The following is a 13786-nucleotide window of genomic DNA, read 5'->3' as shown; positions in this document are numbered from 1 at the left end:
CTGAGCAAAATAAGCCAGTCAGAGAAAGACAAGTACCACATGATCTCACTTATTTACGGAATATAATGAACAAAATAAGCTGTCGACCAAAAGAGATCCAGAGTCATGGAAGTAGGGAACAGACTGACAAACCTCAGAGGGAAGAGAAGGGAGGGGTGGGAAGAGATAAACCAAAGAACTTATATGCATATATGCACAACCAATGGCACAGATATTAGGTTGGGGAAGGCAGGAGGGGGGTGGGAGCGGGAAGGAGGGGGTCAATGGGCAAAAAAGGGAGACATCCATAATACTTTCATCAATTAATGTGTATATATTATACACACACACACACACACAGTTACTGATCAGCTTCTACCGGACAAAGGGGCTTATTTGAATTCTCATCATTCCCAGTCTCTCTGCAGCATTAAAAGTCTCCTTCTGTGGTAAATACAACTTTCTCCTGATTCTCCATTTTATTGCTTTCATTTCTCTTCTCTGTTTAAATGACACCCTTAATTCAACTGTAAATGAAAGAAAATGATTCTCTGATCTTTTCTCTCCATATTCAGCTTCATCAATTTAATATATTCCGATGATTTCTATTCTCTAAGTATCTAAGTATACATGATCTGAAAAGCTCTCTCTTTCTAACCCCATTCAAATGTGTGTATGTGTGTAAAACCACTTTTACGTCCCGCCACCACCCCACTTTCAATAAAAAACAGATCCCTACCTGGATTTCCTATTTATATTAATGACCTCAGCATTCTCCTAGTCCAGAGATTTTCAATTGGTAGCCCACAAGAGGCACAATAGTGCGCCAAAAGAATTTTTAAAACATGCAATACCTGACTATTTAGTTAGGGGCACTGACCACTTTTCCCTTAGACTGTCAAAAAAAAAAAAAAAAAAAAATGGCAACAGCCAACACAACAATAGCAACTAGGTGTGAATGAATCAAAATTATACCTATGTTTTGGGTCAGATTGGCAAAAGATATTTTTTGGCATGCCGCAGAATTTTAGTAATTAGTCTCTGTGTGCCATGAGATGAAAAATGTTAAAAATCACTGTCCTGCCCTGGCCGGTTTGGCTCAGCGGTTAGAGCGTCGGCCTGCAGTCCAGAGAGACCTGGGTACGGTTCCCACTAAGGGCGTGTACCTCGGTTGCAGTTTGTCCCCGGCCCTGGTTGGTCGTGCGGGTGGCAGTCACTCGATGTGTCCCTTTCACATTGATCTCTCTCTCTCTCTCTCTCTCTCTCTCTCCCACTCTATCTGAACAAAAAATAGAAAAATGTCTTCGGGTGAGGATAAAAAAAAAAAGCACTGTCCTAGCCAAACATGCTGGAAACCAGTGTCATATATGACACTTCTTTCTGTCTAATGCTCCAAATAATTCAGTTCCAAATAATTTCTTTCTAATGTTCCAAAGTCTAGCAAATTTTACCTCTGTAACAGCTCCCTGACCCTCCACGTCTATTGCCACCACTGTAACTCAGATTCTACCATTTCCCACATGGACCTCCTTAACTGGTATCTTTCCTATAGTCTTCCTGTTGCTAAATCAATGTTTCTGAAGCACATCCTAATCCCAGTCCTTTGGAAAACTGTCAGCGAGTGCTCACGGGCTAACAAATTAAACCCAAACTTGTCAGAGAGGCACTCCAGGCTTTAGACCTCATCACTTTCCATGTTATCTCCAACATGTGGGAGCTATGTAGACTTCTCTCTGTTCCAGAAATATTCCCTACATTTTACCACTTTTCACTTGGGGGATTATGAAGGTCCCTCTATCTAAAATACTGCTACTTAATCTTTTCGCCGATTCTTCAAATCTGAACACAAATACCATTCTTCAAATCTGAACACAATATCGTTTTCTCTAAAGCTCTCACATACCTTCCTGATGGATGGTACTTCACTCCCTTCCTTGAAACCTTTTAGCTTTTATAAGTATTTCTGCATCTCTGAGCATGTTCAGAATTTACTATCACAAGAAATTGCTTTTCCCTAAGAAACCTCCCTCTCTAATCAAATGCTCCTGTTCTTCCTCCACTCCACTGAATTGATTTGGGGCTCAGAGCAACCTATAATACAAACACCAGTCTTGTAGTCTATTGTATCTTATATTATAACTTGATCATCTCCCCATCCCGAATCCCAACAAAAAGTTTTTAACAATAAGATCTCCACCTCCACCTGTATATTCCACAGACACTTCAAATTCAGTATGACCAAAACTAAATAATCTCTCCCACAAACTTACTTCTCTAATGCTCTCTCAACTAATTAAACATCTTGATTCCTCACTCACTACATACATGCAGTCATTCACCAAGATATATGTGTATTGAGACCATCCCTAAATCTGTGAATTCTCTATCCCTAAATTCATTGCCAACGAGGGTCTCATCATTGTTTACATAACTGGTCTTTTCTGCCTCCAGCAGCTACTACTTCTGATTCATCTTCTGATACAATAGTTAGATCATCTTTCTTAGATACATCGATCTAAAAGTGCCACACTGTCCAGCTTAAAAACCTTCCAGGACTCTTCATTTCCTATAAGACAATGTCCAAGCTCCTGAGCACCATATTCAGTTCTATTACCTGCCATTCTCAAAACAAAGATCCTAAATTAAACACCAAAACACACTCTCTTCTGCTTTTATGCAATCACTATTCCATGGTTGTTGAAATTGGTTTCACACAGGTCCAGTTCACCTGTTCTGTGAAGAATGCATCAGACATCCGCATGTGCCCACCTGCCAAACAAAGTCTGAGTCACCTCCTCCTCTGTATTTCTACAGTACTTTGTTCATGAAACTAACAGGCCTCTTACCACATTATATTACACATATACTCATGGTCTTCCTCTTCCAGTCCGAGGGCTCTTTGAAAGAAGCTTGGTTTATTCATATTTTACCCACAGAATCTAGTAGGGCACATAAAAAAGATTTCAACAAATGTTTATGAAATAAATAAATCTAATTTCAGAATGTCTACAATCAATCCACCCTGGGTGTTTTAGCAAATAATTTAGGGTAGGGATGGTGGAAAAGTCCAGATGGGCCCTACGGGTAAAATGAAATGACGAGGTGATTCCGAGACACTTTCCCCAGTTCCAGAGGTTCGGGCAAGAACAGAAGAGCCACTGAGGTACTCTCCTCACTGCTGTGGCCACAGACACAGAGCCATACCAGAGCAGGACCACAGGAAAGAAGCAATCCAGACAGCAGAGAAGGGTAGAGGGTGAGAAAGAAGAAATAAACAGGAAAAAATAAAAATCCTAGACTGAAGCTACAAAAAGTGAAGTATCTGGGGCAATAAATTACAAACTCAAGGCTTGCTCGTGACTCCTATCATCCCATCACTGTTTTCATGGCCCTCACCTACAACCCTTCACTGATCACTTCCCGATGGCTGCTAGACATGCGCTGAAAACTACCACACAGATCAGCCAACATGCATGACAACCCTATCACAAGGGTATTATCCACGTTTCAGAGACAATAAAACAAACCTATAAACAATGAACTATATTTAACTATATTGCCCGGTTTCCTAGCTAATATGTTGGCACAGAACCAGAATGTGAAAAAGAGTCAGGCTTCCAAATTCTCTCTCTGCTCTGCTATCCATGTAACAGGGATGCAAGTGGGGCCTGGCTTTACTGCTTTGCATTATTTAGTTATTTTTGTAAGCACACATCTCATTTTCTTCACTACTAGAAAGGTATTTTTGAGGCTACAGTCCATGTCTAATATGTTTTATTTCTTCCCTAGCATCTCATAATAACCTTTCTATATAGTAATCACTCAGTATTTGATTAATTTCTTATTATAGCTGGTTACTAGTAGAAATAAAGAGAGGTATATTAATCTAGTTAGCATTAAGCCAAATACAAAAAAAGATTATGTAGCTCTTTGATTACAATATGTGCTGGGGTAAGACTTTAAGTCAATTGTAATAGGCCCCAAAACAGAAACCACAGCTATGAAATTAAGGAAGGTTTGGTATGATAATAAAAATACTAAGATTTACTGTTTTTTTTTTTAGATCCGTATAAAGATAATAATTACTATATGAGTAGCCATATATCAAGCACATGAACAACTTACTTAAATGTGGAAATAAATATGCTTTAATTAATTGGTAAAACCTCTTCTATTTCCCTTATAGAAAGACGTAAAAACATATGAGTGGACTTATGTCTTATACAAAGGTTAAGTTGTAAAGTCAATGTCAGTACATGAGGCAAAAATCAATTACCAACAAAATAATCCTTTAAAATTCCTTAAGTTGACCTTAAAGCACAGTATAATGCAGAAACACCTCTCAATAAACCCATCTCGACAGTTTTTCCTCCTGCACGCAACAGACAGACCACCGTTCCTCCTGCGGCATGCACGTGGAGCACTGGGCCCGTGTTCAGAGGCCACCCTGGATGGAAGAGCGCACATGTACACAGTGGAACCACATTCAACACTGTGAGGTCCTTGCATACCCATTCCTGTAACAGGTATTTAGAGAGAACAGCATATTCCCATCGTTTATATCATGCTTGTTAGGCATATGTACATTGTGGAATAAGAGCTAGAGTTACTACTGTGTTTAAACTATTTAGTGTTTTGCTTTTGGGTGTTTGATTTTTGGCTTGAGCCTAAAGATACACATTTGAGTAAGTTATATTCCCAGAAATGTGACTACTGTATGTGCTATCTCTTATCTACTGGGCAACCAAAGATGCCTAAAATTTTAGGCACAAACATTCTAATACTATAGTGTGTCATCTAAAAAAAAAACAAAAAACCTATCTTACCTTCATCTATTGATGCTTCACTACTGTATCCGTCATATTCTGCAGATAGAGGACTGTATTTTTGTCTTGTTTCCCAAGTATAGTTCTTTTGTCTAGAATCGGCCAATGGTAGTCTGGAATTATGTGTTCGGGATAAGGCCTCGTGGTATTTACCCAGTGCTTCATCTTCACTTTCAGATGATGAACCATGCTCATCTTTGTCCATGTAGGAATTATCTATTTGCAACAATAAAGAAAGCAAAATCAAAATTGTAATGCAATAAAGGATGATGAATTTGTTAGAGTTATAGATGTATATACAACATATACACACATACATACATATACATATATATGTCATGAATGTCCATATACACACAAATATATATAAACATATATATACACAAATACACAATTTGAATTTTCAGCTTTAGTGAAGTAAAATTTTTTTCACTTAAAAAGCCCAAGATTTTTTTTAAAATCCCAAGATTTAGCCCTGTCTGATGGCTCAGTTGGTTGGAGCATCGTCTGAAAACACCAAGAGGCTGCCAGTTCAGGGCCCAGGCCCAGGATGCAGGCTCGATTCCCAGTAGGGGGCGTGCATAAGCAGCTGGTTTGATGTTTCTCTATCATCAATGTTTCTCTCTCTCCCCCCCCCTCCCTTCCTCTCTCTTTGGGGAAAAAAATAAAATAAAATAAAAAAAGAGACATATTTAATATCATCTTAGCCAAAATTTTCAAAACTGACAATTCTTAGTGCTAGGACTATAACAGAGAAATGGACAAACATACAGTAGAATTGGTAAAATTATAATTTGTAACATTTTTTGTAACAGAGAGTAATTGGGTAATATATATTAAGCTTTTACATCTGTGTAGTGTTTGACTCATTTCTAGGAATTAATCAATTCCATTTCTAAAAATTCAGCTTAAAAAAATAATTAACAGTTGAGCAAATATAAATATATATATATTTGACACAATTCACTGCATTGTGTTTAATAGCAAAAGAAAATAAATAGCAATTTATTTTCTATTAATTCTACTTCTATTAATTGCTATTAATAAAACAGCAAAATAGCAATAAATTAATGGCAAAAAATAAAATAAAACCATCATTGGGCCTTAGTTAAGTAAATTATGATATATCGATGCAATCTCTAAAAATGAAGTGAACTTATAAGTGCTCACAGAGAAAAAATATAACATTATGTTAAGAGAAAAGAGGTTATAAAATAGGAGGTATACTTGTAGTCTCATTTAAAATACAAACACACACACACATACCTACATGCAAAATATACACACATACATGCAATATATATTTACATACGCATATAAGAATGTGTGAAAAGATATACAAAAAAACGTAATACTTATTATCTGCAAACAGTGAAATTACTAGGGAAATTTTCCTTACATATACCTACATTTCACATAAAATTTTTAGGTGGTATAAACTTTTTATTATTTTTTAAAGCAGCAGTTATTACCTTTGAAAAGGTAAAATTTTTAAACTGCAGCATGCTGAGATGCATTTAAACCAAGATGCAGCCTTCTTAGAATTATAAATCAACTCTAAAAGGATGAAGAGACCACAGCAGGTAGAATTTATGAGTTCAGTCTAGATATTTTTTCCATTTATACTCAGTTCAGATAACCTGTACTAAAAAAAATCAAGGTTTGAAATTCAAGTAGGGAGATGCAGAATAAGAAATTTTACAACATGAGACAAAAATTGAATGCTTAGAGTTACAGGTAAGGATTTTAGGGGTCACTAGCCTGAGTCCCACCTTTTAATTCAGTAAAATAAAGTCATAAAAGGGTAAAACTACGACAACCAATGTCATATTCTGCATTTCCCAACCTGTAGTCACTAGCTATATGCAGTTATTTAAACAATTAAAAATAATAAAATGTAAAATCCGGTTCCCCAGTGCTACTAGCCACATTTCAAATGCTTAATAGCTATGTGTGGCTAGTGGATCTTATACCAAGTCACATAGATATGCAAAGCGTTTCCATCATTGCAGGAAGTTCTCTTGGATGGTGATGAGACAGATGATGGCAGACCTGGTCTAGAACCTCGGCATTGTGACTTCCAGTTCAGAGCTTCCACACTTGTGGGGATATCATGGCTGTGGTCTCCCAGCAGCAGGAGAGCACTGAGGATGATAACTAGAAATTCCACAGCTACACTTCACCTAGTGTAAAATAATGCCTAAAGTAGCCCTGCATTCAGAAAGAGAGAAGGAGACTCTTCCTCCTCCGTACCTGATAAGCTCTATGTCAGAACCAAGAACAAAGGAACTAGTAATATCACAGTTCAGCTACATGAAGGAATGATCTATGGGTGAAATAATTTTGAAATGATTTTTAGAACATAACATATTTAAGTTCAGTACTGACTATAATCTCGAATACTTGAGAGGTATTTGGTTTCGTTAGGTACCAGCATGATTCTTAATGAAAACAACATTAAAAACTCTTTACTGCTACTTGTAAAGTATTTATTACTAGTGTGCCCTCTACTGTTATTTTATGAACAAAATAATATGTAAACTATTCTATACTTACTTTTCATTTCTTTCTCTATTCCTGCTACTTCAAGTAATACCAAGGCTACCAAAAAACTCTGGGTCTGACATTCAAAAGGCTACTAGAAGAGTAGATTCCAAAATGGACATAGAGTTGACCTTTGGTATCCACAGGGGATTGGTTCTAGAACCTTCCCAAAGATGCTCAAGTCCCTTATGTACATCCTCCCATATACTTTAAATCATCTCTAGATTACTTATAATATCCAATACAATGTGAATGCTATGTATATACTGTATTAGAGAATAATGAGAAGAAATAAAAGTCTGTACATGTTCAGTACAGATGCAACTATCATAGGCCTAACTACACTGATACACGTCAGTGACAACATATATATATCACCTTCCCTGCCCCCCCCCCCCCCCCCCACAAATCCATGGTTGGCTGAATCTGCAGTTACGGAACCCATAGATATGAAGTGCTGACTATATTTCCAAAAACTGGTGTTCCATTTTAGTTAGCTCATCCATCCTGGACCAGCCTCTTATATCATTTTAAATTTTAAAACTTTCATCTAACTGTTAAATAGCAGATCCCTATTTCACATAAAATCTTGTAGCAGAACTGAAAAAGTCTTTCCCAGTTCTATTATTAGTCATATTTTGTTATTTTATGAGACTCTAAAGTTACAGAAAAGTTCCTGGTGCATATCTTATAAATAAAGACCAGTGTACTTTTGGCCTTGTGATCAGATCAACAATAAATGGAAATTATTAAGATACTACCAGAAATAATTACTAGCAGTATGAAGCAAGTCTACAACCAAAATCAAATAACTGTTGGCTAATTGTTCTGCAAACTGTTACAAATATTGTGGCTGAAAACCATAAATACTTATTTGGAACCTTACTTCTATATAGAGAACTCAGGAATAATAACAGATTGTTTAAGTATACTCATTGTAAACACAGAACAGTCATATAACATTCTTAATGTATGGTTAACTGAACAGACACATATCCTGAAGCATGTTACTCAGTAAAATAAAATCTATTGCTCTCAAGGAAAAATATAAAACACTTGATATAGGTACTTACTGGGAGGGACTTGAGCAACATTGTACAAAGAAATTAGGGGTTAGTTACAAAAATATAAAATTTTAAAATGCAACTATTATAGCACACCAAATCAACTCCAACTAAAGGACACACACCACTTAAGAAAATGCAGTTTCTTGTTGTAAAATATACAGACTTTAAGAAAAATTAAGTCACTGAAAAACTGGCCAAATAACACAGGGGCAGTATTTAACTTAGGGTGTACAAATAACACACATGCTCTTGAAATGATTGTGAGAAAAAGTGAGTGACTTTAAAAATGTCTCCCAGTAAGAAGAATCAAGAAAGTCTCGAAGTAGATATAGGTTTGTATAGGAAAGTTCAGAAATCTGGATGGTATTTTCCTAATTTCAAAAATCAAGAGATATTTCATCATTCAAACCCACAGTAGGAGACCTCACCTTTTTCTGGTATTATCTTATAATATTTTTCATCTTTACTCTTTGCTTTTCCTTTCTTGGCAGAAATAGCTTCTTTTTTCTTTGTTTTTATGTCTCCTTTCACTTTGTAGCTTTTTGTTGGATGTATTTGTTCTTTGGTTTTTCCATGTAACTTATCTTTAGAATTAGTTGATTGTGCTAGATGTATGTCTTCCTTCATAATGGGTTTCTGTGTCATGTGTCTGTCACTTGCCAAAATCTCTCTTGGAGAGCATTCATTTCCTGAATACTCCTTCCCCTTGGACCCTTTACTTTTAGTATGTTTTTCAGCTTTCTTTAAATAATTTTCTTTCATTTCCTGATGCCTCATCTCCTTTAAATCATTCTTACTATTACTAGAAATTTCTAATTCAATTTTTCCATGTCTGTCAGAATGTCTGAGTTCTTGACAAGAAGACCCAGCCCTTGCGCTCTGCCCCAGCGCTGGTATGCCCCCATCCCTCACATGGGCTTCCGAAGAAATACCAGCATGATCGGTCTCTTGATATTTTGATAGAGTCTGTTGCCTATCATTACTATGTTTAAATAGCCTTTCTTCATTTATTCCTTGATCTTGCCTTTGTGAAACTGAAGTATTATAATAATTTCTTTGATTTGCTCTGTGCTCTAGACTGGATGGTGTTTTCTGATGATTCGTGTTTTTGGAGACTTCTGGCAACACGGCGTCTTCTTGCTGAGAAGTAGCTGCAGCTTTTGCTGCTGAGGAGCTCTCCTCTTCTGGGCGAAAGCCATTCATCATGCTTGTTACCTGCTCAGCAACCGTGTCGGTTAAAGCATAGCCGACTTCGCCAACTGCAGCGGTCAGGTCTTCCACGGCATTGCTGAGTGTCTCCACCAGCGAGGACACAGAAGGCAGATTCTGCTGAAAAGTTCTGAAAAATGCCATTTTCTATTTCCTTGTCCCTACAAGGTATAATAAATGAAATTTTCTCTTCTCAAAATATCAAGCACGTTGGAATTTGAATTTAACATTTACTTAAATGATGCTACTCATGAGTTCGATATTAGTATTTCACATTGTGGCTTTTTAAATCTTTCTGCAAATACATTATGCATTGGAAGAAACATGTTGAGGCAAAGACTCTTCAAAAAAAAAAAAAAAATCGAACCACTTGCTTTAAATGTAATGACATTTTTCCCACGCCATAGCTATCATAACAGCAGCAAGACAATTATTTTCCCCTCAAATACTATTGGTTTTTAATTCTATACCTGTAAGAAGAAGTATAAAAAGGATGTTTATTACATACTTTTAGCTCATTTATGAACAGTCTATGTAGAGGAACAACCTTATCTTATTAACAAACTATCGATGTTATCTCAAATTAAGAAAAACATTAAGGGGAAAATATCTAAACAATTTTGCATTGAGGTTAGAACAAGGAAGGGCAGAGAGTGAACATTTTCTCAGTAGATATAACATGCAAAGCATTGTGCTTTACAAATTTTACCTTATTTAATCTTACAATAATTCTAGCAGGTAAACATTATTATTCTCATTTAATAATTGAAAGAAAAACAAGGCTCAGAAAAATTAATAAGGTCCTTGAGACCTTTCCAATGGATCCTCGAGGTCTAAACTATTTTCACAATAACAGTAAGAAGACAGTTAACGTTTTAACTTTCATTTGCTGACAGACGAACACTGAGTCTTCCAGAGACTACATGGCAGACTGAATGCAGAAGCAGATGCGAGAACCAGCGCTTCTTCCTTCTGCGCCAGTCATTACAGATTTTCCAAACATGTAAAACAATGTCACTCTTCTCACCAAATTTTGTGTGTTTTAAACAAATATACTTTTTAATTAAAAATGTTGTTTATATTAACATGTAATAGGCTTATTGTTGGTTTTTAATTAATAAATTGATAAAAATATTTTTAAATCACCTCAGCTTTAATTTCTAATATGCTACATATCAATACATACAACCCACATAAACAAAAGATCTTGGGGACCCTCGATAATTTTTAAGAATGTAAAGCGGTCATTAGACCAAAGAAACATCAGAAATGCTGAACCAGAGAGTTACTGGATGCTGCCCAGAGACATCCTTAGCCAGTTTAGTCTATACAAATGATCAAAAAGCAGGACTGAATTACAAGAAACAAATCAAAACCACATAAAAATTCTATGGTTTCCTACTGCAAGTCACAGATGTAATTAAATACCAAACAGATTTTTATAAACAATGAGGCTATCCCTTTTTAGGTTCTCAGAAGAGGAAAATATCTCCCCAACATATGCACATAGATAAGAAAAGCAGTTTCTCTGTTATAGCTCCCCAAAATTCTTCTAAACTAACACCTTGCCTTCACAATGGTTAACTTGCTCCTGCTATCATTTATATAAGCCAGTCTTCAGAAAGAACAAATAAAGAACTCAATAATATTTTTAGAAAATAACTTCACAGAAAACATTTCCATAAGAGAAAGAACACTAGTACAGATCCCACCCTTCCTACTATTGCATTATCGCAAGTGATGTAATGCCTATGATGCCAAGGAAGGGAAAGGAACACCAATTTTTATAACCAGACTTTTACTATACACTAAGTTACTAAAGAAAACCTTCTCCAAACAAAAAAATTATCTATCAGCTGAGAATCCAACAGCAGGTAAAGAAAAGGGTGATACTTTCAAAAGCCTTCTAGGGACATGGGAAACAAGCTAACTAGAAAGTTATTTGGATAAGAGATTTAAGCTATACAAAGCAAAAACATATTCCCTTCTTCTTAAAGCATATCTATTCATATTATAGTCTCAAAAATAAATCTTATATATTAAAAATAAAAGTTATTTTGTAATAGTAGCAATTCGTCTTTATGCACTATATTAACAATTTGTGGGCAAGAGAAAGATTACTGCACTTAGTAGATATTTTATTCTCACAAATAGTGGCTCAAATGTTAGTTTACAGTATGTCAAAACCAATTTTTTTTATTATATATTTAAAAATTAATAGGATAGTACAGATATAAAGAACAAACAAGAGAAGCAGTGATACTTACAAATTTTATCTTGTGAATTCCTCCTTGTACTGTATCCTGAACCAAGATCTGGAAACCCGCCAACATTTTCAAAACAGAACTTCTTATTAATATAGAGAAAAAGGAGCAGCATCAAGATAATAAACACCCCAACAGCTGACAAAAATCCAACTGCCTCTGGAGATACTAGAGAGAAAAAAGTCACAGCTGTAAGCATTTCTTCCTCTTTTAGCTACAAATAATAAGGAAACACTCATAGAAATATTAAAATACTGTCTTATTTGAATTATATTTTAAACTATCATAGTTCACAGTTTAATTTCTAAGAAAAACTGCACAGTTTAATGAGTTGTTTAATTCATTCAACAGCATTTATTCAACTCTTCTAAAAGTTTCCCTATAAAATGCGTTAGAACAATCTTAAAAGACAAGAGTCTACAAAATAAACAGTTTTACATTTAGTTCACAGAAGAGTATTACAAAAATTTTAACACAAGAATTACAAAAAAATATTTTCTGTGCACAAGTGCATTACTGAATCAAATATGTGAGAATGTATATCATTACTGTATGTCTAAAAGCTTCAATGGCCCTTTTTTATTAAATAAACTCTGGACTTAACCTGACATTCAAAGCTCCAGACTCTCTTTTCAAGACTACACTCCAGTCAAGTGGTTCCACTCATTCCTCAGAATCAGCTACAGGCATTACCACACACCTCACTTTTTGCTCAATCTTCCCCTTGCCCGGAATGAGCAAGTCTCCTTTCTATCATAATCCCACTCGTCTACTCAATCAACCAATATTTTTGGAGCAGCAGCCATACACCAGGCATTATCATATACACAGTGTCTGTCTTCCATAAACCGTCTGGTGAAAGCAGTTACAACATGGCATAACAAAGGCTATGTATGGGGTAAAACAGGGACTATAAGACCCACAGACACTTGATCCAGTGTTGAAAGATCAAATAAGCTTTTCTGAAAGTTATGACCTCTGTGATTATATTTTAAGAATTAGTGGGAATTAGCTGAGTTAACACCATTCCAGGCAGAAGAAACAGCATATGCAAAGGTACAGAGACAGAAGATCACCATCTATTCTAGAAACTCAATAAAACTGTTAAGATGAATTACGAGATTCTCAAGAGAATCTGATCTCAAAAGAACACAGAAAATCATCCACAGAGATTTTTGTAGCATGAAAACAGACAAAATCTTCTCCAATCCTCAGCAACCCCTTTCCTTTTAACGTCTGCATTATTTGTCACTACTCCAATCATTTGGAGTTCATCAGAACTAAACTTCTCTAACCCCAGTGCCTTAAATATAATACTCAAGTATTAGTTCAGAAAAATCCTAAGCCTGAAACACCCTCTTACAACCTACAACCTACTTTTTCTTCCTCTACTGCTCAAGCAACTAAAATGTCATTTCCTCCAAAATTCTTTTCTTAGTCAGAAGAGCCATGGCAAACAGTATCTAACTCACTTGTCTAAAATGAAGTCACCGACTAGTCAAAGATGAGTGCTTTAATCTCCTGGGCTTTCATTATTAGTGAAAGTCAGGCAAACCAGGCATGGAACTGGTAAGACACTGGACTTGTTCCAAGCTGGGGGAGCAGCGCCGCGACAGGGTGGAGCAGAGAGCCCCTGTGAGGGAGGAACGGGGGTGGGAGGGGGTGGGGGGGACACAGGAGCGGTGGAAGTGCTGTATCAGCTGGTGCTGAGGAGCAGCTCTTGCTACTGGAACCACCAAGGCAACTAGGTCCTGCCCCTCTCGTTTACAGGCTGAAGAATTGTCAGGGAAGAAAATAATATTTAATAAAAGAATGTAAGGTAAATGACAAAAGCAGTGGTATGCATCAAGCCGGAGGGATGAAATAGAAATAAAAATAGAAGAATTATCATCAGAAT

At 36.2% G+C, this 13786-nt stretch overlaps 1 protein-coding gene across 2 annotated transcripts in view; it reads right to left on the bottom strand.

The window, feature by feature from the left end:
• SYT14 (synaptotagmin 14) overlaps positions 1–13786 on the bottom strand; it is a 182551-nt gene that overhangs the window by 105641 nt on the left and 63124 nt on the right. For both annotated transcript variants that reach the window (XM_036272796.1, XM_036272797.1), the window contains exons 3-4: positions 11893–12057; positions 4806–5021 (exon numbers count right to left, since the gene is read on the bottom strand). In XM_036272796.1, coding sequence (XP_036128689.1) covers positions 4806–5021; positions 11893–12057 — 381 coding nt within the window. The remainder of the gene's footprint in view (positions 1–4805; positions 5022–11892; positions 12058–13786) is intronic.

The sequence above is a fragment of the Molossus molossus genome, unplaced genomic scaffold (assembly GCF_014108415.1).
Source record: "Molossus molossus isolate mMolMol1 unplaced genomic scaffold, mMolMol1.p scaffold_m16_p_20, whole genome shotgun sequence".
NCBI lineage: Eukaryota > Metazoa > Chordata > Mammalia > Chiroptera > Molossidae > Molossus > Molossus molossus.
The sequence above is the reverse complement of the archived record's forward strand: the minus strand, read 5'-3'. Positions and strand labels throughout refer to the sequence as shown.